Genomic DNA, 24964 nt, shown 5'->3' with positions numbered 1-24964 from the left:
TAGTTTTCATATAATTTTAATTATACATATTACATTTAAAATAAATTACACAAATCTTACAAATTTCACAGTAAAGTTTACGTATAGTTTAATACATTTTGTTTTCAGTAGAAAGGTAACCCATTTGACAAGATAGTGCCTTGAAGTTTTAAAAATTTCTACATTTTGTAGTCTTATGTAATAATGCATGACATCACCATTACACCCACTTTAACTTTTAAATAGTTTCCATTTGACCTGATGGATTTTATATGTGCAATACCCTTGATACAGCAACATGGCAATGACAGTAGTCAAAAAGGCATAAAGTGGAGCAGATAGATGTTCTGCAAAACACCCTTATTCCCTTCCATCTGCACAATCCATTCTAAATTATATCTTCTAAAAGGACAATTATGGGATTACATTTCTATTGCATCTTTCCCCACACATTTCCTTCCCCCCACCCCAATTTATGCTAGTCCAAATAACATCATATATCAAAAAGTAAAGAAAACCTCAAATTTAAATTATAGCCAATATAATGAATGTCCTAATTCTACTTTTAAATGGCCTCTTTACATTTAACTCAGAAGTATGGTCATCGTTTCCATGTTCAAACTGGTGAAACTTCCTTCTTTAGAGAGAAAAAAAATAACAGAGCTGACATTTCAATATGCCCAAAAGGACAGGGTATTACTACTGGGGTATTACTGTCCCATATTCCACAGATTAGAAGATCAATTTCAACATGGAGACAGACAGCATTTAACACTTTTCAAACCAATTTGTAAAAATAAAGATTTGGGGTAGAGGAAGAGGAGAAATATATTTCTTAAGAATATATATTAAAAAGTCAGCAGTCACGAAGTTCAGGCACCACCTTGAAAGCATGTATGTTGACATTTTACTGTTAAATAACATCAATTTCAAAATTACATTTGTCTCAACTAAGACAGTGTTGGAACACAGCTCAATACACCATCAACATTTGATGGATTTCTCAATCAGGGTCAGTTAATTTAGCACCAGCCTTCTCACTGTCAAGGTATTAACAACATAGAAAGTTGTATTAATGCCAATAAATTCTAAAAAGTTGATTGGTTGTCATTTCCAATAAGAATTAAGTTGTGATGGTCTAAGATTTCTCTGAAAGGACCTTAAAAGGGGCCAGACCACCATAAAATCATTTAAGAGCACCACTAGATTATCATAACAGCTTAGATCAAGAGTTCTTATGAGGTTGGGGTGGGCATGGAGGAAGAGGACAATCTGAACGTATGAAACAACTCATGAATAATTAGTGATTAATTAAATTTCATAAAATCCAACAAATGGCATTCCATCAGAGCCATACAATAGATTATGTCCTTCAGCACCAAACAAAATTTTTAAACTAGTGACATATTCAACAAGGGATTTGCAAGCTATGGGTCAGAATGTTCAAGATTCGTCAATTGGGGTCTGGTTATGTAACAGTAGTGGTGTCAGTTTTGAGTCAAGGTGTAGGAATAGCAACACCTTAGAAGTGCAGGTTAAATTGAGCTAGTTAAATTTTGAATTTACACTTTGGGAGTCTAGGGTGGCAGAGAAAAAAAAGTTGCTTGCCTACAATGTCAAACCTTTGGCAAGTCTCAAAATTGGTCAGAGCCAGCCCTGTATACCACTTCTTATTTTCACATGCATACTCAACTTACGCAGTCCGGCTGCACTCTCTGCATGTGATTTTACATATCCTCAGTTCTAATTCAAAAGCATCAGGTCTGTCCTGTGGATTTGCTGCAAGCATTTCTTTAATCAGTTGTCTCATTCCTGCATTCATGGACTTTTTCTTAACAGGAATGTTAAGTTCCATCTTGGGGTTTTCCAAGAGTGCCTCACCAAGGGGCACAATCACTGCTCCCTGACGCACATAGCTTCCCAAAAGTTCTTTCTTAGTTTGCGAATCTATAAATGTAATCCTTTCCAACATAGCCCAAATGATGACCCCCAGTGCAAAGATGTCAGCTTTAGCTGTATAATGGCCTTCCCAAACTTCTGGGGCCATGTAAAAATCTGACCCACAAGCCGTCGAAAGCCAACATCTGTTCACGTTAACGGGTTCTTTTTGATCAGCTCCCAGCCCGGAGCAGACTTTACTCAGACCGAAGTCTGCCACTTTTAGTACAGGCCCACCTCCTCCAGCTTCTGATCCGGTCTCAGTAATCAATATGTTATCTGGCTTCAGGTCCCTGTGCACAATTTGATTTTTGTGTAGAAAAGCCAAGGCACTACTGAGCTGTAGCATGAAACTAGTGTTGGTCCGACGGTTGGGCTTTCTCGATAGCAGATACTCATTCATGTCCCCACCATCACAGAAATCCATTACAAGCCAGAGATAGTACGAACTTCTAGAATCAAAGCTGAGTTCCCCTTTCAGTGAAGTTTCCACCAGCTTTAAAAGCAAATACAAATAAGATTTTGGTCCTGTTGAACATACATATAGAAAATATAGCTTTCTGGCTGGTGAGTCTCCATTCTTATTTAGAGCTAGACATTTCAGAATGCCACAGCACCTGACTGACTATCAAAAATTTACATGGAATTATTACATTTATTGAAGCTTGCATTAGTTTAAACAATAGTCAGCAAAAGATAGATTTTAAGCTTTTCGTTAATATATTTTTCAGTACGATTCATAACAGCAACCATTTTAACTCAATAGATAAAAACATTACACCCAAAATGGATTTGAAAATTAGTGTTTTAGCCAAAGTACATGCCTTCAGCTTCTCATCAACTGAAATTTGGGATAATTGTTGGCAGACGCTTAATGATCAGCCTAGTCGGGGTACGTTCATTACTTACTCCACTTGAATAGTCACAAATAGTGAGATAAGAATTCATCTCCCAAGACAGTGGGCTGATCTCCAGAAGTTGGGAGGAGTAGAACGACTTAAAAGAAGTTGGGGCTAAGACCACACAGGCAGTATGCGACATCTCATGCTTAACAGGGTTTTCAAATTTATCTTATTTGGCAAGCCACATTCGTTAGGTTCATGGAAAACTGTCTTAAAATTAAGCAGTGCCTAGTGTCTCACTTCAAAACAAGCATATATAAAATCATGAAAGTGAAATAATTACATATGGGACTAATGGCGAGCTCAAAAACCAAACAAAAGTAAAAGGCAGAATATATTACAGAAACCAGTAAAACCCCTTTTGAATCTCTATACACTGGACATTTACACAAGCCCACTCTCAATCCTTGCACATTTAATGCAATACACAAAAACATTATGGAGATGCAGCCTCAGAAAAATATCACCTCCCATTGTTCGCCAAGTATTTAATGTTTGAGAAATGCGACAATAACTAAAAGGGTTAAAACATTATCATGATGAAGAATTACATTGTACTTTCTATTAATTTTGCAACAAAACTGTTGAAATGAATCCATTTCTAAAGGAGCATAAATGCATATAATTAGAAATCTCACTTTAGAATCTTAGGACAATAAATGATTGGCTTAAAACCCAAAGAAAATCACTGTACTATCATCAGCTCAACTGCACAATCTGCATCTGCACCATACTACCTACACATAGCTTGGATGTTCTTGATGCAGACAAGATTCTTTACTCTGCAGTATCAACATTCTTCACCATAAGTGATAATGCAAAATATGTTGGGGTATCACATTTTCTCAGATCAGATAATACAGCCATCACTAAACTGTATTAGTTAGGAGAGATAATTTTAAACCATTTTGGATATTAAGAGACTGCCTGCCATTCACCCCTCAACCTTACTTCATTGTAGCAACATCACTGGAAAATGTTATAACAAATTGATATAGATCAAAGAGGCGCTCACCACTCTTACATTCAGATCTTTGCATCCAAGTTTAGGGATTTTGCCATCTTTGTAGTGAGATATATAAAAAGCATCCATTTTCAAAAAAATTTAAGAAAACTTGGATGTTTTTAACCACTTATTTGGCCTTTATTTCCCTGCCTTTAAAACAGATTTATCATCAATAATCTTTTGCAAAAAGAAAACATTAAACTTTTACTTACCTTTAAATAATGAGAAGAGGATGATCCATGTGTCATCTTTTGCAACATCCCATCTTTTTGCAAGATGCACTCCTCTAGGTGGATCACATTAGGATGAAGGCTCTTGATACTGCTTAATGCCCAAAACTCTCGCAAAGCCAGTTCCACATTCTCAGGTGCATGGCACCGAATCTTCTTCACTGCTACCCGTGCTCCAGTCTTTCTTACCACTGCTTCATAGACTACACCATAGCTGCCACGTCCCAATTCACGTACCAGGTTGTACTTTGGCTCTCTACTCGCCATGGACAACACTTGAAAAACTGCAGAGAATAAAAAAAAAAAGAGAAAAGGCAAATAATTCCCGAATTACAAAATTAAAAAACATAACTAGTTTTTGGAAAAAGAAATGGCACTAATGAAATGGGTGATATACATCATGACTTTTTAAATGAACAGACTTTTTTTTTTCAAAAAGGAGAATGGTGTAAACTATTTTCAATTTCACGAAATAAGACTAAGGATTTCAGTTTCTGTGGAGGGAAACAGCCTTGCATAATAATGGTATAAAAATAATAAACATCCTTTCAGAAATTAAATACATTCCACATTCTATGTCAATTCTTGCTCATTGAACATTAGAATTCTAATGCATACTACCAGCAGTTTAGCTGCTAGATAGCTTACTAGATAACAATTTTGTTAGATAAAAAAGGAAGGCTAAGCACTATGTATGCCTGGTCGGCAGAAATTGAATATACAGAATAACATGATAATCATTTAAATCCATTTTGATGACTGAATTAAACATCAAACTGGGGACCTTTCAAGTAATACAAGAAATGTTATCACTGATATTTACACTGCTGCTTTATATTTAAAATAAAAATATCTGAAGTAATGACAAGATGCTAATTGGTCACTAGCTCATATTTTAAATGGTGGTGATTTTCAAATAAAACAGAAAAGCTTAAATTTTAAAATTCGGATTGCAAGACAGCTGTGCCCTCATTCCATCACCCCAGGCTCTCAATAGCGAAAAAAAGTGCCATCAGCTAAAGAAAATTTCCTTCATGTTCACAGCACAAATGCCAGTCATGTCTGTGCTGGTTCTTTGCTTGAGCAATCTAAAATGAATACCAAGTTCAACAATTCAATTTTTAATTGCTTCAAAATGTTAATACAACTGAAGCTTTGCGGAACAAGCCTTTGCTTTATTCAACGAATTAAGGTGGAAGGAGCGTAAATGTGCTTTGGATTAAAAACAGTAACAGAGTTATTTTTCCCCTTTGCTGTTAACAAAAAGTTACAAGATGTTTGAAAATGCTGACTTGCCTGTTGTCTATTGTTTTTATTTTAAATGCCAAGCTTTGCTATTTTTATATTGGACCTTCTGTAAAAGGTCAAAGCTAAAAAGTAGTAATTGAAGTATGGGTGGGGGAAACAAATCAATAAAAATAATTGGCTCAATTTAGAGCTATCAAAACTACATTCTCCCATTCTTAGAATCAAACTCTTATTACTTTTGAATACTATATACCCAAGAAATTTTTTAAAAGGTTTAAAATAAAATTGGGCCAAGACAGAAAATGAGTCTCTGAGTCTCAAGTATTCTGTATTTCCACCCAACACACTATACAATCTTGAGACACATTTCATTGAATTATATTTTTACAAATGTCAAAATATTTCAGCAAGACATGACATGCACACTGTCAAAAGGTAAGCCCAATCAGATTTGCTGGATGCCATGCAAGAACATGGCACTAATCACTGGCTAAGTACTTAAACTCAAGTCACATTTTTATGCATAGGACCAACTTTGACCAAGTAACCCAATCATGTATACATAAATGTGTTTACAGGCTACAGTATCAGTCAATGGTCTCAATTGTATGTTCCAAGATTACACTTTGCAAGTTTTCATAAATTTTTAATTCATCCATTAGACTGGACAAAAAAAATGTGGAAATTCCATATTCAAAGTAGAAATGGGCTATTAGATCTACACAAAATATCCAAAAACAAAAAAAGTTTGAATAGCATGTTGGCCAATGTTGCTAAAATAATTACTCACATCAGATTTCCTTTACACAGACAAGATGCAACACTAAACTGTTATTTTTCTTTTATTAATATTAACATTTTAAAACCAGTAGAGAAAACAAGATACTCCTTTAGATAGCAACTTGCCAATATGTTTAAAATTCACATATGGCTGTACAAATTACAACCATATTCATCATGTGCTTAAGGTCAGAAGTCACATGACAACAGGTTATAGTCCAACAGGTATATTTGAAATCTCAAGCTTTTGGAAAGCTTGTGATTTCAAATAAATCTGTTGGCACTATCACCTGCTATCATGTGATTTCTAACCTTGTCCACCCCAGTCCAACACTGGCACCTCCACATCACAGTCACCAGGAGCTTAAATAGATATTCTTGATTTATAAATTGGAATAGACAAATCTACTCATAACAGAAAAAATAAATCCAAGTTTGTTTCCCAGCTGCAGCTCTGCTAATGGCTGTTAATTTGCAAATTATCTCCAATAGAAAATATTGCACACAATGGTGATACAAAAATATGGTACATAAAAATAATGGATAATTAGTTCCATTTACATTGTTTTTGAAATCCAACCCTATCACAGGATTTTGCAGTTCAAATTAGGCAGCTGATGCACACAAATAGCAAACATATGCCTTAACATACCACCACTGAAGTATAAGTCATACCGTTTTGAAGTAACCAGAAAACACCCAGTTACTAGCCACTAAAATAAAGGAGATAAACTAACCTGCATCTTCTGGTCCGGTGCGGCAAAAAAATACACAGTATCCAGATAGGAACATGAAATATGCTATTTGGCCCCTCTAGCCAGTTGTACCATTCAATAAAGTAATTGGTGACTCAGGAACTAACACCCACCTTTGCGTGATATTCCATTATACTTTTGTACCAAAAAACCTCAGACTTAAAACACTGCCAAAAGGAGATAAAATCAAAGCTTTTCACCTGACATTCATTAGGTTTAGGACACAAGAAACCAGACTAGAGAACAAGAACACCAATTTATACAGCAGGAGTAGATGGTGCCATTTGGTATTACAAAACTTGGCTATTACTAAATAAAAACACACAGTTTGTTGAAGCTCATCATTACATTTCATAAGAAAACCAATTCTAGGGGAATAGCAACATTTATATTGCATGAGAGGAGAGACTGATTGGTTGACAACTGGATTCTGATTGCCATGGAGAAAATGCACCCATTAATGTTGATGCCAGTCTGGTTTAAAATTTAAGCCAGGAAGGTTAATTCCAAATATCAGGACATTACACTGAGAAATGAACCAACAAGTGGCTGTCACCTATTTTCCTCTCATGTACTGTAATTGCTGTTTTCCCTTGAATTGGTATTGTTGCCAATTGTCCTGTCATGTGCAATACAAAAAGCAAAAAATACATTTTTTTCTCAGGAATACTAAACCTAACTATCATTCAAAATTCTTAGGAGTGGTAGTGTCCAAGACCTCTTTTCTCTTGAATGAAAAATGTAATATACAAATTCCTTTTGCCTACATTATTTCACTGAGATTTGGACAAGTGGGCAAATACATGGCAGATGCAGTATGATGTAGATAACTGGATTATCCACTTTGGTAGCAAAATTTATCTGAACAACAGGTTGGGAAAGTGGTGTTCTTGAACACTTGAAAAGTATACATGCATATGTAACAGACAGTGAAGACATTTGGCCTTCATAGGAAGGGAATTTGAATACAAGAGCAGGTATGTCTTGCTGCAACTGTGCAGGCACTTGTAAGACCACACACAGTAATGTGTGTAGTCTTGGTCTCCTTACTGGAGTATTGATATTCTGGCTTGAGAGATTGTAAAGGTGGTTTTCCAGATTGATCCTGCAATGGCAGTATTGATGAATAAGGAAGTGAGTGAATTAATTAGGACTACATTCACAAGAAGTTCGAGTAATAGGAGCATCTGTCTTCAATGACTAGGGAATTCAGAACCAGGGTCATTCTAAGGGTAAAGACTTTTGGGGCAGAGACAAAGAGGAATTTCTCCTCCGAGAGAGTAATGGGCTTAGATAATTCTCTGCCCACAGGAAATTATTGATGTCAACACATTGAAGACCATCAAGAAAGATTTAGATGTAGTTCTTTAGACTAAAGGGATCAAATGAAACGGGGAGAAAGCAAAAAAAAAAGTACTGAGTTGGATAATCAGCCATGATCATATTGAACGACAGAGCACACTCAAAAAGGGCCAAATGGCCTACTCCTGCTCCCATAGTCTATGTTTCCATTAACACACAGAACCGGGTTTTATATGTCACTTCTTGAACATGCAAATATATCTCAGAACCCAATTAAACGCTTAAATTTTTGTTTAAAAATCCATAATTTTCAAGTTGATTTAAAGTTCACAATTAATCCAATATCAATTGCTGGTGGTGTAACAGAGTTCCAAACTTCAAACTTTTGCGCACAGAAATGGTTCCTAGTTTCACTCTTGAAAGGTCTGGTTCTAAACTTTTATACTACACCCCCTAGTCCAAATCATTTTCAACATCAGAAACACAGTTTCTCTAATACCTATCTTCATTAGATGAGCCAAAGAAAACATCAGTGGATGAAAAGTAACTAATTCACCAGAAAGAAGAATTAAAAACTTTGATGATTCAAGTAGGGAATCTTGCAAAGAAAAAAACATCTGCCAAAAATAAAGAGCTTTCAGCCCCCCATGTTGCTGACTGTTTTAGACCTTTACAGATTCACCACTTTGTATTCATATTCATTTTTAAAAAGAAAAACAGAGAATGATGATTATCTACACAAATAAATGGAATAACGTTTGGCTATTCCCCAACACAATTCCCAAACTTGACCATGATGAAAGTGTTTAATAGTTTAACAATGGTTTAGAATATTTTGCGAAGTCAGTTTTCTCTTTATACCATTCAGAATATCACTCCAATACTAATGGCTTTTATGAAATAGATCAAATGGTTTAAGAGAGAGGTTGAAAAATATCCACCTTATCTCCCAAGATTTGGAAGGTGATAGCCTAATGGTATTAAATCACTAGACTATTAATCAAGGGATACAGGGAATGTTCGAAGGACCAAGTTCAAACTTGTCATGGCAGATGGCAGAATTTGAATTCAATAAAAATCTGGAAGCTTAAGAGCCTAATTATTACCATAAAACTGTTGTTGATTGTCAGTAAAAACTCATCTGGTTCACTGATGCTCCTTACGAAGAAAGCTGCTATATTTCTCTGGTCTGGACTCGGAGTGACTCCAGACCTACAGCAATATGATGGACTCGTAACTGCCTTCTGGGCAATTAGGAACAGGTGATAAATGCTGGCATGATGCCCACATCCTGTAAAATAATTAAAATATATTCACCTACTCAAAAGGTTCTAGAGCACACTAGTTCCATCATCTTTAAAGCAACATTTGCTTTGGCTTAACCACATTACTTCACAGGTGACAGGTATCCAAGACCTTCCATACACAGTGAATTGGTCAATGGGTTATATTTTCTGATTATTACGTTTCTTCTACAAGATATGAAGTGGCATACATCATCACAAACAAGTGGGAGACAGTCACCAAGGTCATTACCTTTGGAGCCTGACTATTTGAAGGGTCTTTGAAAGAAGCAATGAGAATTGAAAAACTCAGTTTGTTCAGAATTGGGTCCAGAATTGAAAAGAGGGCAACAAAACTTCTCAGCCTACTGTCTTCATCTGCAGAAAGAGACTATGAAGCCTGATGATTATTAAAAATCACTTGGCATTACTCAGGAGATTCAGAATTCATCACTAAGTTAATAATCTCATGCAAAGAAAGACTGCCAAAAAGAAAAACAACATAAAACAGCCAAGTTACAATCTATCTTCCCTTATACCTGGTATAATTGAACCTCAAAACAGAAAACCGTAGAAAATACATATACTACAATCAAATAAGTTTTTGATCGGAATCTATTGGCTCATCTGCCCCTTACAATCACTGTTCTATTACTTGGACACTTCTACTTTTGGGTGGAGGTTTCTAATAGTATTTATTTGTCAACAAAAACAAAAATGTGATAACATCACAATTTAATCACAAAACCTTGCCAGCACAATTATACAATATTAATAGTATACAGATGCCAAGCCTGGGTTTCCTTTGTGAAAAATTCTAAAATACACTGGAAATACTATTTTACTTTATTCTATATCTAACATGTGTTGAAATTATCCTACAAATACTCAATCTGTTCCAATGCCAGAACCAAGAAAGGCCGTATTTACACCTTACCTTTCAAGTCCACTCAAGTAGATGGAAAAATATTATAGATTTTACTGCCGTTGCATAGCTATAAACCTCTTGACAATAAAGTCCATATAGTACTTTGAATTCATTGGCTTTACAATAGTTCACAGGTTTTTGCACAACAAAATAAAATATTGTAAACACTATCAAAAGTGGTGTTTTTAATCCTATACAACCTCCAGCTGCATTTTAGTTGAATATGACATCACATCATTATGACCACCAACTTAGCTCAAATTTAGTTGAAGTTAAATGTTGGTGATTTATTTGTTGATGTTTTTAAAAAAAAAAAAACAACCATTAGCAAAAAAAAAAAGATTCTTGTGTCCAACCTGCCCAAAATTCTACAGTCCTTCAGTCAGCTTATTACAAACATTGGTTTCAACTGTATGGCAACAATATCAAAGCTGTCAGCAGAGTCCATCATTACTCAATAAAAATGGTTAAAAGCTGAGTCTGCACATAGACTGAACAACAATTCCACAAACTGCTGTCCGAGGGTGCATTATTACTGAGCAACCCCCATCTACTCAAGTACAATCATGTAAGTGAAGGGAATTTTTGTGAACTTAAACTTGTATGCTGTTCATCTCATATCCTCTGCACCTCCCCCCAAATATGTTTAGCAGTTGCAGCTTGTCAAATAAGGTACAACTGGCATTTTAACAGAATATCAACCTTTTAACTACCGCCAAGCACATTCAATGGTCTTGAAAAGTTAATGATATTATGGAAGCCAAAAGTCAGATGTATACATTAATTTTTTAAAAAAGGTTTATATTGTGGAAGAAAAGGGATGTAGGTTTGCTCGCTGAGCTGGAAGGTTCATTTTCAGATGTTTCTTCACCATACTAGGTAATATCATCAGTGAGCCTCTGGGACAAAGCATCGCTGATGATTCCTGCTTTCTATTTATATGTGTTTGGGTTTCTTATGTCATTTCCTATTCTTTTTCTCTAAGGTCAAGTCAAACAGAGACACGCACAAGAATTCCTAGAAGCATGGCATTCCAATCGGAACTCTATCAACAAACACATTAACTTGGACCCGATTTACCACCCTCTGAGAAAAAGAACATGAAATGACATTATCAACCCAAAGAAACCCAAACATATATAAATAGAAAGCAGGAATCATCAGCAATGCTTCGTCCAGAGGCTCACTGATGATATTACCTAGTATGGTGAAGAAACATTTGAAAATGAACCTTCCAGCTCAGCAAGCAAACCTACATCCAGAACCTCAACCTGAGCTATAAATCTTCTCAAAACACACTATCTTTCCTCACACAAACTGTGCCCTTACTCCCATCTTTAGAGATTTTTCTTTGCTGTCTCAAAACACATGACTGTAAATTCATTTGCAAAGGAGCACCCACTGATAATTCAAGATGGGGGAACATTCTTGGTCACTTTCCATTCAAGATCTGTTGGATTCTTTAACCAATAATAGATTCCTCCAAATAGATTTGGCTTGCAATGCCTTCAAATGAAGGTCAAATAAATGAGGTCTTGTGGAATTCATCACTTTCAAACTAATTTTTCTGAGGAGATTACAAGGACCTCTAGAATACTGAACAAATGATCAAGATCATTTTGCCATCAGCAAATACAGCACTTTTTAACACTCGATCTAACTAAGAAATAGAATGATTCAGCTGCGAGGGCTGAGGTACTATTGGATCAAGATCCTCTACAATCAAGAATCCTTTTAAAGATTAACTGGACTCTTTAGATTATGAGTGCTAAAAATGAGGGTACAGAATTACATTGCAACTGTATATTAGTCATGTAATTCCAGTATACATATCAGTCATTATAAATTTGACCAGCCAGGATTATCTAAGTTTGCAACGACACCTGGGGCATCAATACATTAATAAACAAATCATTTATGTAAATGAGAAAAAGTAGAGGACCCAGCACCAATCCTTGTGGCACTCCACTGGTCACAGGCCTCCAATCTCAAAAACAACTCTCCACCATCACCCTCTGTCTTCTACCTTTGAGCCAGTTCAGTATCCAAATGGCTAGTTCTCCCTTTATTGCATGAGATCTAACCTTGCCAATCAATCAATCAATCACCCATGGGGAATCTTGTCAAACGCCTTACTGAAGTCCATATAGATCACATCTACTGCTCTGCCCTCAATCTTCTTTGTTACTTCTTCAAAAAACTCAATCAAGTTTGAGAGACATGGGAGGTCATGTTGCGGCTCTACAGGACATTGGTTAGGCCACTGTTGGAATATTGTGTGTAATTCTGGTCTCCTCCCTATTTTAAAGGTGTTGTGAAACTTGAAAGGGTTCAGAAACGATTTACAAGGATGTTGCCAGAGTTGGAGGATTTGAGATATAGGGAGAGGCTGAACAGGCTGGGGCTGTTTTCCCTGGAGCGTCGAAGGCTGAAGGGTGACCTTATAAAGGTTTACAAAATTGAGGGGCATGGATAGGATAAATAGACAAAGCCTTTTCCCTGGGATCGGGGAGTTCAGAACTAGAGGGCATAGGTTTAGGGTGAGAGGGGAAAGATATAAAAGAGACCTAAGGGGCAACTTTTTCACACAGAGGGTGGTATGTGTATGGAATGAGCTGCCAAAGGATGTGGAGGAGGCTGGTACAATTGCAACATTTAAGAGGCATTTGGATGGGTATATGAATAGGAAGGGTTTGGAGGGATATGGGCTGGGTGCTGGCAGGTGGGACTAGATTAGGTTGGGGATATCTGGTCGGCGTGGACAGGTTGGCCCGAAGGGTCTGTTTCCGTGCTGTATCCATCTCTATGACTCTATAAACAGCAAATGAAAACTTTCAATTTAAAAAAAAACAACTGTCAGTCTACATCCTAAGACAGCAGAGAAATTAACATTTTTGTTTAAACCCTTGTCACAACAGCTGGGCATTTGTTCTAAATTGATTTTGGCCCATATCGCTCTCAACCCTTCCTATTCATGTACCCTTCCCGATGCATTTTTAAATGTTGTAATTGTACCAGCTTCCATCACTTCCCCTGGCAGCTCATTTCATACATGCACCACCCTCTGTGTGGCAAAAGTTGACCCTTAGGTCTACTTTAAATCTTTGCCATCTCATCTTAAACCTAGGCCCTCTGGTTTTGTGCCCCCCCAACTCTCAGGGAAAAGACCTTTGCTATTCACTCGGTCTGTCTATGCCCCTCATTATTTTATAGACTTCTATAAAGTCACCCCTCAGCCTCTGATGATCCAGGGAAAATAGCCCCAACCAACTCAGCCTCTTCCTCTAGCTCAAACCTTATAATCTTGGAAACATCCTCTTAAATCTTTTCTGAACCCTTTCAAGTTTCACAACATCCTTCCTATAGCAGAGGGACCAGAATTGGAACACAGCATTCCAAAAGTGGCCTAACAAATGTCCTACACCCTTCAGTTTTTAAATTTTCTGATAATAGAAAAAGAAGATACAAGCTAAAAATAACAGCATTTTAGAATTTCTGGTCTGCATGGATGAGTTGGACCGAAGGGTCTGAGTCTATGCTGTACAGCTCTATGACTTTATGACGAAAGTACTATGTCCAGTACTTACAATTCTACAACAATTCCAGCTAATGTTAATATTGAAAAAGTTGTATCCTGGACTGAAATCTAATTTGACAGAAATCAAAATTGAATAAACTACAACTATTTACAAATAACAAATTGAATGTTTTAAAACACATGGTAAAATACAACCCTATTAGCACTCCTTTGCAGTGCTCACATGAGAGAGAAGTCCCTTCTCCATTAGCTCTACAGAGTTTAATTTAACTGTATCTTCAATTCCCAGGCTCGAGAATCTGATAGCCTCTTACTCAAGTGTTCATACACCTGAGCTCACACTTTCTCAGCTCAAAATAACCTCCTCAGGTTTTTAAACCAAACACTTCTGGACTGGAACTTAAGCTAAACTTAATAGATTACTACTTTAAGAGTTTGAAACTATCTCCCATCTTTGTAAGCAAAGATGTCTTGCACATCCATATAAAGAAAAGACTCCTGCAAACCTGAAAGCTATGGATATTTCCCACTAGCCAAAAAGGCTTTGCATCCTTTCATTTGAAACCTAATGCATAACTGTTTGTTCTTTTCATTCAAAACTCTTCCAATACAGATAAGTTTGTATTAACCTATAAGGACCAAAACTTTTTAAAAAGATCACCACTGCTATAAAAATACAAGTTAAGCTCTTTTATCCATTCAAAATCCAAATGCCACAAATTCAAAATCCAAAATAAATGATAGCAAAGTATATGCAAGTCATACACCTTGCAGAGTGGACAAGAACATGGCCGATGGAACAGAATGTGGAAAAAATGTGAATTTCTCTACTTTAAGGCAGCAAACAGAACAGTGGAGTCCACCATTATTTAATGGTAACAGATTGGGTAGGAAATATGTGGAAAGAGGTTAATTTATTTACCTCCCTCCCCCCCCCCGCCCAACTGTTTGCAACAAAATTAAATTCAAACGATAGCATTTCAACAGAAACCCTCCACTATTACAAATTCTGCAACCACTCTACCCAACCAATCCACATACCCTTCCTTCCCTTCAAACCTTTGCTTCTTAAAACTGGTGTTCAAGAAATCCTGTACCAGAAAAGGTGCAGCTTTCAGACAACCACCAGCCCTTTACAAAAATTTCACTATACCCTCACACTAGAAATTTAGTAGACCTACATTATTTGTAGAGACTCTCCCTCCCCATCTGTACTTTATGAAAATTATACTGTACTATCTACTTAAACATAGGGACCAACTGTATTGTGAACAAATTTGCTAACTATATAACGATAGGTGGAAAGGGAATCTGATGAGTCTGCAAAGGGATTGTAGATGGATTAAGCAAGTTGGTAAAAAATTGACAGATGGAGTATCATGTGGGAAAATAGGAGGCTATCCATACAGGATTAGCAGAAAGTAGATGATCATTTAAATGCACTACAATCGGCAGGTTCTGCAAAGAGATCTCTGTATCTTTGTGCATGAAATCACAAAAATCTAGCAGCTACAGCCATTCTATCCTCAGACCTACTCTGCTAATCAGTTCACTGCTGACCTAATAGTGACCTTAACACTACTTCTTTCCTTCCTTTCCCCCAAATTTCAGCTCCTTTGATCAAAAATCTACATAGCTTGATGTTGAATATATTCCACGATCCAGTCTCCATTCTTTGCAGGGGAAAAATTATAGAAACTACTATCCCTCTAAGAGGATAAATTACTCTGCCTGACAAAAATGCAGGTACAGTAAGTAATTAGAAAGGGAATGCGGACTTTATTGCAAGGGAAAATCTTGCTGCAGCTCCACAGGACATTGGCGATACCACATCTGGAGAAATATATCCTATTTTAGTCTCCTTACCAAGAATGAAGACCAATTTATACTAAAAGCAGTTCAGAGAAGGTGAACTTGATCAATTCCTTGGAGGAGCGATTGCTCTTGTAAAAAGGAATGGTCAAACAAGTTGGGTTCAGCTGGTACTAATCGAAGTTTAGCATAATGAAACAAGGGATACTGAGGGGGATTGACAGGGCAAATGCAGACTCATGCAGAAATCTAAAACTAGGAGACAGCTTGAAAATAAAAGGTTTCTCGCTCAAGGAGATGAAGAATTTATTTTCTTTGAGGAACAATAGTTTCTAGAAATCTCTTCCCCAGAAAACAATGGAGGTTGGGTCATTGAATACATTCAACACCAAGTTAGGTAGATTTTTTATCAACAAGGGAACTGAAATTTCTGTTTGTCTGTCATGAAAGTGGAATTAAGGTCACCATTAGAGATCAGCCATGAATTCACAGAATGGTAGAGCGGATAGGAGATGTGGAATGAGTATCTGCTGTTTCTGTGTACTGTACATAATGTAAGCAAATGTCTAAAATGGTAGGTTGGGGCTCAAATATTAAATAATTGACTTCAATATATCACTCAGGTCATAAATTGATTCTAAACGGACAAGGGAGGATTCAGCTCAAAACATTCCTTTCTCAGAAATCAACCAATGGCACTGAAAAAGACAAGAATATTCTCAACTTCAGTTTTTGTTAAGCAATGGATGTGCAACTAAGTTGCCATACCAGATAAAACAGCCTACAAAAGGAAAGGTTTTAGTTTTACATGCAGAGAGATAGAGTACAGACAGCATAGATTAAAATAACAAAACTTTATCCTGTTCACAGCAAAGCAGTAAGAATAGGAAAGCATGGGTCTATTTAAAACTCGTAAATGATTCCAAACCTATTTCATGTGCTGAAAGGAAAAGCTAATTAATCCATGACCAACTGATGAATATTTTAATGATAGTTTAAAAAGTTGAAGAAATTGAAGAAAGGCTTCATGAACATACTCCTGAAAACCATCTGCTACTACGCAGCGAAATTGAATGGGAAATATTGACATAGCAACTTAGAATGGTAAACAAGGAAAAGACCAAAAATCACAATGACAGGGTAGGTTTGCAGTCAGGAAGTACAAAGCATGCACAATATGCACAAACAGGTTTTAGAAGTTTAGTATGCTAACATGGAAAAAGATGTTCATTTGCTCTGGTTGAATACATCAATTAAATGTAAAAAAATAGAATTAACGAGAAATGCATTCAACTTGAACTGTCAAAGATATAAATAAATTCAGAATTCCAAAATTTAAGTAAAATTCCTTGGTACTTCCCAAGTTTTTAAAGCTAACCATTGAGGTATTTAATTGACCACTGGACACTAATCAGCCATTAACAAAGAAAGTACAACCAGAAAAAAAAGAATGATTACTCCACAGAATGTGCTGTGAAGATGCTGTGCCTTCCAGGGATTATACAACACCAAAACATTACAGAAGATTCATCATTACACCTTGTGATGCTATCCCAAATGAGTATAACATGCTTAGAGGGTCTCAGACTAAACAAGGCTTTCTTCTGTATTTGATTTCATAGAACTTTGTCCCAAAGGAACAGATGCTACTATCCCAATATCAAAGCACTATATTGGAGTTACACTGAAGTACTGTGAAAAGTCATAGAGATATACAGCACAGAAACAGACCTTTAGTCCAACTTGTCCATGCTGACCAGATATCCCAACCGAATCTAGTCCCACTTGCCAGCATCTGGTCTATATCCCACCAAACCCTTCCTACTCATATACCTACCCAGATGCCTTTTAAATGTTGCAATTGTACTAGCCTCCACCAGTTCCTCTGGCAGCTCATTCAATACACGTACCATCTTCTGCATGAAAAAAGTTGCCCCTTAGGTCTCTTTTATATCTTTCCCCTCTCACCCTAAACCTAGGCCCTCTAGTTCTGGACTCCACCACCCCAGGGTAAATGCCTTGTCTAATTATCCTATCCATGCCCCTCATGATTTTATAAACCTCCATAAAAAGGTTACCCCCGCAGCATCCGATGCTCCAGGGAAAACAGCCCCAATCTATTCAAGCTCTCCCTATAGCTCAAATCCTCCAACCCTGGCAACATCCTTGTAAATCTTTTCTGAACCCTTTCAAATTTCACACATCCTTCTGATAGGAAGGAGACCAGAATCAGACGCAATATTCCAACAGTGGCCAAACCAATGCCCTGTACAGCCTCAACATGAGCTCCCAAATCCTATACTCAATACTCTGACCGATAAAGGAAAGCATACCAAACTCCTCCTTCACTATCCCATCTACCTGCAACTCCACTTTCAAGGAACTATTAACCTGCACTCCAAGATCTCTTTATTCAGCAGCACTCGAGGACCTTACCATTAAGTGTACCTGCTAAGATTTGCTCTCCCAAAATGCAGCACCTCGCATTTATCCAAATTAAACTCCATCTGCCAATCCTCAGCCCACTTGCTCATCTGATCAAGATCCCGTTGTCATCTGAGGAAACCTATTTGCTGCCCACTACATCTCCAATTTTGGTGCCATCTGCAAACTTACTAACTATACCCCATATGCCCACATCCAAATCCTTTATATAAATGAGCAAATGTAGTGCTCCCAACATGATCCTTGTGGCACTCCACTAGTCACAGGCCTCCAGTCTGAAAAACAACCCTCCACCATCCTCTCTTCTACTTTTGAGCCAGTTCTGTATCCAAATGGCTAGTTCTCCCTGTATTCAGTGAGATCTAACCTTGCTAACCAGTCTCCCATGGGGATCCTTGTCAAACACCTTACTGAAGTACATATACTTCACGTCTACTGCTCTGCCCTCATCAATCCTCTTTGTTACTTCTTCAAAAAACTCAATCAAGCTTGTGAGATATGATTTCCATGCACAAAGCCATGTCGACTATCCCCAATTAGTCCTTGCCTTTTCACATAAGCGTACATCCGGTCCCTCAGGATTCCATCCTACAACCCGCCCACCACCAACGTTAGGCTCACTGGTTTATAGTTCCCTGGCTTGTCCTTACCACCTTTCTTAAAATAGTGGCAGCATGTTAGCCAATATCCAGTCTTCCGACACCTTACCTGTGTCTACTGGTAATGCAAATATTACAGCAAGGGGTCTAGCAATCACTTTGCTTGCTTCCCACAGTTCTCGGGTACACCTGAACAGGTCCTGCTAATTTATCAGTTTACGCATTTCAAGGCATCCAGCACTTCCTCCTCTGTAATATGTCATTTTTCAAGCTGTCACCATTTATTTCCCTACATTCTATATCTCCCATTTCCTTCTCCACAGTAATCACTGATGCAAAACACTCAATTAATATTCCCCCCCACCCCCGCCGCGGCTCCACACAAAGGCCACCTTGCTGATCTTTGAGGGGCCCAATTCTCTCTCTAGTTACCCTTTTGTCCTTAAATGTATTTGTAAAAACCGTTTGGATTCTCCTCAACCCGATTTGCCAAAGCTCTCCCGTCCCTTTTATCCCCCTCCTAATTTCCCTCTTATGTATACTCCTACTGCCTATCGACTTCCAAGGATTCACTCGTCTGCCCACAATCAGCTTTTTAAAGTTCTTGCCTAATAATGTCAAAATTGCCTTACTCCAATTTAGGAATTCAATTTTTAGATCTGGTCTATCCTTTTCCATCGCTATTTTAAAATGAATAGAATAATGGTCACTGGCCCTTAAGTGCTCCCCCACTGACACCTCAGTCACCTGCCCTGCCTTATTTCCCAAAAGAAATGTCAAGTTTTGCACCTTCTCTAGTAGGTACATCCACATACTGAATCAGAAAATTTTCTTGTACACACTTAACAAATTCCTCCCCATCTAAACCCTTAATACTATGGCAATCCCAGTCTATGTTTGGAAAGTTAAAATCCCCTACCATAACCATCCTATTATTCTTTCAAATAACGGAGATCTCCTTACAAATTGGTTTCTAAAATTTCCCTCTGACTATTAGGGGGTCTATAATACAATCCCAATAAGATGATCATCCGTTTCTTATTTCTTAGTTCCACCCAAATAACTTCTCTGGATGTATTTCCGGGAATATCCTCCCTCAATACAGCTGTAACGCTATCCCTTATCAAAAAGGCCACTCCCTCACCTCTCTTGCCTCCTTTTCTATCCTTCCTGTAGTATTTGTATCTGGAACATTAAGCTGCCAGTCCTGTCCTTCCCCAAGCCATGTTTCAGTAATTGCTATGATATCCCAGTCCCATGTTCCTAACCATGCCCTCAGTTCATCTGCCTTCCCTGTTAGGCCTCATATTTAAATAAATGCAGTTTAATTTATCAGTACATTTGACTTTTCAAAATGGTAAAAACGTGAAATTATGTTTATACATGAGATGCTACGAATGACCACAAAGCAGTAACTATGGGATATTAAACAACTTTGTGTTATTTCCATGGTTCATGATTTCCTGGCCAAGAACCAATTTTTCTTCCTAATGCAAAGCATTAGGGTCAATTATCATCACACTTGTCATAAAGTAATTCTCATCCATAAATACTTTGAGAAATTATTAAATATAGAAACTACTCAGCTTCATTTAACTGAAAATAAAATCCATGTATTTGAAAGTCAATTAGTCCACAGTTTATTTTGAAAACTGGCAGGTATTGGAGAATGAACATTATGAATTTTTGTAGAAATTGTGAAACCAATTAGCTTCAAAGCTTTTTAAATCAAAGGTGCGACATTAATTAAAACTTAACACTTAGTTAAAAAACTCACTTGGATACATAATGTTAAAAAAGCCCCATTTATATACAGCATTGAAAATAGTTTATAAGTAGCCTTGTGAAATCAGTCTTAATACATACACTTCCCCAACATTTAAAAAAAAATAAACACTGGAAATCATAATAAATTGGCTCAACCAGAAACAAAACGTAATCATTCAGCAAATGCCTGAATGTGCCTAATATTGACTGATATTTAGCACAATTGCACCTTTAACTCAAGCTGAATTGAAGAAAAGCAAAATACTGCAGAGTCTGGAAATATAAAATAAGAACTGAAAATGTTATTCTATTATAATTTTACTGATCCCCACCCAGCCCCTTCAACAATGTCTCTCTACACATTTATTATTTAAAAAATCATTTTGAAATAAAAACACTTAATTTGCACCTTAAAACATTAAGGAACAGGGGAAAGAAATCATTTAAGTCAATTAATATGTTCATTCTTTGTTCTAGTTAATTTGAGGTACCAAATCATCATTATTTCACCCTACTAAATTTAAAACAGCCTAGATATTAATTTTAAAATTATTGCAGGAGATTTAAAAAGAAAAACACATGTATAACATCATACAAGAATTGAGGTGGCCGTTTCGCTGAAACGGTTATTTTGTGACAGAGAGGGATGAACAGCATGGGTTCAATTCCCACACCAGCTGAGGTTTGCCACAAAGATCTTACCTTCTCAACCTCACCCCTCACATGGTGACCTTTGGTTTAGTCCTAGCTCTCCAATGGGACAGCAGCTCTAAGGCCCAGTAAGACTATGGCAATTTTACCATTATAGGAATCATGGAAATGTCCTCAGGTCTGCCAACAATGAATTAATTTTTTTTAAAATGGTTACTTGGAGGGGGTATCATGGAGCCATGTACATCCAGAATCAGCAGTTTCTGCAAATGAGTGAAACTTGATTTGAGCAAATGTAGACCAAAGACCCAATTTCCAAAAGGTGAAAATGAGACAATGACTGCTGTTGACATCAAGACAGCTATTAATGCTGAGTAACAGAGTGCAGCATTAAGGAATCCTAGCATAATTGAAATTAACAGACATTGGGAGAAAGCTCTTCACTCGCTGGAATCATCAGCACAAAGCATTATGCTTGTAGTTACTGGAGCCCGAGTACCTCAATTTCAGACCATCATTGCTGAAGTTAGGTCCGATAATCTTCAGCTGCAACGTCCCTCCAGAATAAAATTTCAGAAATGTAAATGGTCACTGATGGCACTAGGAATTAGTAGTAGTCCATTTGTTTCTTTGAGCTTACTCAGATATTCAATAAGGTCAAGGCTGATCTGTGGTCTCAGCATTTTCCTAACTGTTCCCTATTGACTCTACTGTCTATTAAAAACCTGATTTAGCCAAATAATTTCAATAACCTAATTTCTGTTTTCTCAGGAAAATTCCATTGGCTAATAGTCCTCAGAAAAATTGCCTCATGGTATTCAATGCAGAATTGCATACCATTCACAACTTCTCAGAGTTGAAGCAGTCAGTATGCACCAGACCAGCACAATATTCCAGCTTAGGTTGGAAAAATGACAACAACATTCACACAGTAAAAGTGCTGAGAAATGACTATTTCTAACAAGAAAGAAAACTAACCATTTTCCCTTGACAATCAACAGCATTTCCAACAGAATCCCCACAACTAAATTCTAGGGGGTTACTAGCTCCTAGGAAATTAAATTGGATCAGCCACATAAATTTTGCAGCTTGGGCAAGTGTAGGTTAGGTGGGCTTGGATCGGCGCAACATCGAGGGCCAAAGGACCTGTACTGCGCTGTGTTTTTCTATGTTCTATAAGCAAGCTAAGATGCGAGATTGCAGATCCACAATCGGCATAGCAATGCCATTCACTGCATTGACTTCCAGTTTGCAGAAGAAAGAAACATTGATGCGAACGCTGGCTACAAGTGCAAGTCAGATGGGAACCCTGCAGTGAATGACTTACTTCCCAAACTCATCCACATTTAAAAAAGTGACAAATCAGACGTGTCACAGAATTCTCCATTGTGGACTTGTCTGGAAGAGTGCAATTTAAACAAGACCAGAGATTAAGCAAGACCTAGAGAGGATAAAGCAACCTCTTTGTTCAGTACCCCATCTACCACCTCAAATGCTTACTCCCTCCTTTATCTACAGTGACAGCAGTGGCTACAATCTATAAACTATCTACACTTTATTATAGTATGGATATACAGAAATAGTATCTACAAAATGACCAACTTCCAAAGCACCTTCCAAACAAAGCTCTACACATAAAAAGGATAACAGACATATGGGAACATCATCTCCTCTCAAATTCTTTTCCAAGTCACACAATCCTGACTTAGAACAATGTTTCCCTTCCTTCATGAGGAAGTTCTGAGTGCACCGAGACAAGATCTACAGCAGTTAAAGAAAGGAGCTCATCACTTTACCAGAAGCAATAAATATTGGCTATTAGCAATACACCCATCAGTCAACAAACATGAAACCACATTCCTTGTTACATGGCAACAAAAGCCCAGTTGACAATAGCAAGAGGGGTTCCTGCACTGAAATTGGTAGACATCTCATCTCAAGACACAGAAGTTCTAGATTCACAATACCACTTCTGAGAGTGGAGCAAATAATCAAAGTTGGCTTCAATGGAGTACAACACTGTCAGAAATGCCCATTCAAATAAATGTAAACATAACTGAGACCACATTCATCTGCGCCCCACAACTTCCCAAACTGCTGGCAGATAATCCTCTAGTACTAGCCAAAGAGGAAACTTGTCAAATGCACTGCCCCCTCGTCTCTCAACCAACATCTAAAACAAATTATATTCTTTCATTGCAGTATACAGAACCCGATTACCACATTTCCATATCACAGTAATTACCTAATTTCAAAAGTACTTTACTGGCAAAGTCCTTTGAGGCCTCACGAGGTCATGAAAAGTGCTGTACAAATTCAAAATTCAACAGTGCTTGAGAGATCTATTTAATGAATATCTAATCGTTCAAGAGAGCTACGAGGTGTGTGTGTGGGGGGTGGGGGGGGGCTGGGGGATGTTGCCAATGGAAAGAGAGGTAGGAGCTGTGGTCATGTAGGGAGCAGCAATCTAAAATCTTGTAAATGCCTCAAATACAAGAAAAGTATGGCCTGGTCTGGCCCTCCTCTCCAGCCTGTTTTCCCTCGATGGAGCCGTTCCTGTAAAGCGCCTGCGGACGGAAATGCAGGCAGAAGCTCACCAATCGCCTTGAATCCACTTGGGCCCTGATCGGGAACTGCAGAAAGTCAAAACGTATATTATTAAGAGGAAAAGGGCTTGCAAGCCGCACTGAGACTTCAATACCTCCTCCCCCACCACTTGGGATTCACATCAGGGTACGAGCGGCCTGTGAAAGGAGAGGAGATTGCGGAGAAGCAGGCGGCCCTTACACCGCTCGCTGGTTATTAATATTCATCCGTATGTGCGTGTCACAGTTCGATGTATGGACACATGTGCCTGTACTTTATTTTCTACCTCAGTCGGTTGGTGCCCGCTGCTCTCCCGCTCTGCTCTCGGCCATTGCTTCTCTAATCCCACTCCCGCGTTCCCGCTCGCTCACGCCGGCCGCCAATGCGCGAGCTCCGGCTTCAAATAACTGCCACTCACGCACGTGCTCCCGCCCCGTTACGCGCACCGCCCCCTTCAGCCCGTGGTCCAATCGGAAGCCTCAAGACCACCCTCCTGTCAATCACCATGCCACCCGCCCCTCCGTCAATCACACAGCCGCTCCTTCGTCATTCACATAGCCGCCCCGCCCCCTACCGCTCTCCCTGGGCACTTTCATCTGATGATGACCCAGGTTCTAGGCTCCGCCCACCCTGTTTACTGTCAGTCAGGTTCAACCACCCCGCCCGCATCTTGAATTCTCAGCAGGTATTGGACGACGGGGAGGTGGGGGAGCCGTATAAGCTCCGCCCTGCGCCGGTGCTGTCATTGACGTTCCCACCTCCAAAAGTAACCCCGCCCCCTTCACGCGAGCGCAAATTCAAAATTCGATGCATCAACTGGCGGGTGTCATCCAGATGACCTGACTTCGTTATCCTTTCATTAACAGTCATAACAACGTGTTGTAGATGTAAAAAATTAGAGAAATAGAGCTTTGACCAAAAAAAAACTGTGGTTGCTGGAAACTAGAAACAAAATTTGTTGGAAAACCGTAGAGGTCTGGCAGCATCTGTGAAAGCAGAAATCAAAGGTTAACGTTTCTGGTCCAATGACACTTCTTCAGAACCAGTTCTATTTTTGTAACTTTCTGTTTTATAACGTGAAAAAGCCCTTCGGCCCATTGCGTCCAAGTGGTCGCAAAGCATCCATCTGTTCCAATTTCATTTTTCCAGCACTTGGACCATAGCTTAGTAGGCCATGATGTTTCAAGTTTTCATCTAAATTCTACTTAAATATCT

The 24964-nt window shown here is 38.1% G+C and overlaps 1 protein-coding gene across 2 annotated transcripts; it reads right to left on the bottom strand.

Moving 5' to 3' along the window:
- Positions 1-24153, bottom strand: pdik1l (PDLIM1 interacting kinase 1 like). 2 transcript variants are annotated; one of them, XM_043717561.2, is made up of 3 exons: positions 24036-24153; positions 4038-4339; positions 1-2413 (listed from the first exon to the last, which is right to left on the bottom strand). In XM_043717561.2, exons 2-3 carry the CDS (start codon positions 4320-4322, stop codon positions 1673-1675), a joined length of 1026 nt encoding a protein of 341 aa, XP_043573496.1. In that variant the 5' UTR covers positions 4323-4339; positions 24036-24153; the 3' UTR covers positions 1-1672. The 2 variants fall into 2 exon arrangements, with proteins under 2 accessions (XP_043573496.1, XP_043573497.1); XM_043717562.2 differs by lacking the exon at positions 24036-24153 and adding an exon at positions 23865-23995.
- Between the last annotated feature and the right edge of the window lie 811 nt (positions 24154-24964).

This window comes from Chiloscyllium plagiosum, unplaced genomic scaffold (genome assembly GCF_037043375.1).
Source record: "Chiloscyllium plagiosum isolate Xiang-an unplaced genomic scaffold, Cpla_swu_hap1 HiC_scaffold_30, whole genome shotgun sequence".
Taxonomy (NCBI): domain Eukaryota; kingdom Metazoa; phylum Chordata; class Chondrichthyes; order Orectolobiformes; family Hemiscylliidae; genus Chiloscyllium; species Chiloscyllium plagiosum.
Note: the sequence above shows the minus strand (reverse complement) of the source record. Positions and strands in the feature narration are given on the sequence as shown.

What these genes read in the sequence shown, in the direction of transcription:
- pdik1l (XM_043717561.2), bottom strand. Translation starts at nt 4,322, where the DNA reads ATGGCGAGTAGAGAGCCAAAGTACAACCTGGTACGTGAATTGGGACGT. An exon ending in CCTCTTCTCATTATTTAAAG is followed by an intron (nt 2,414 to 4,037) that starts GTAAGTAAAAGT and finishes TTGCTTTTAAAG; the next exon opens with CTGGTGGAAACTTCACTGAA.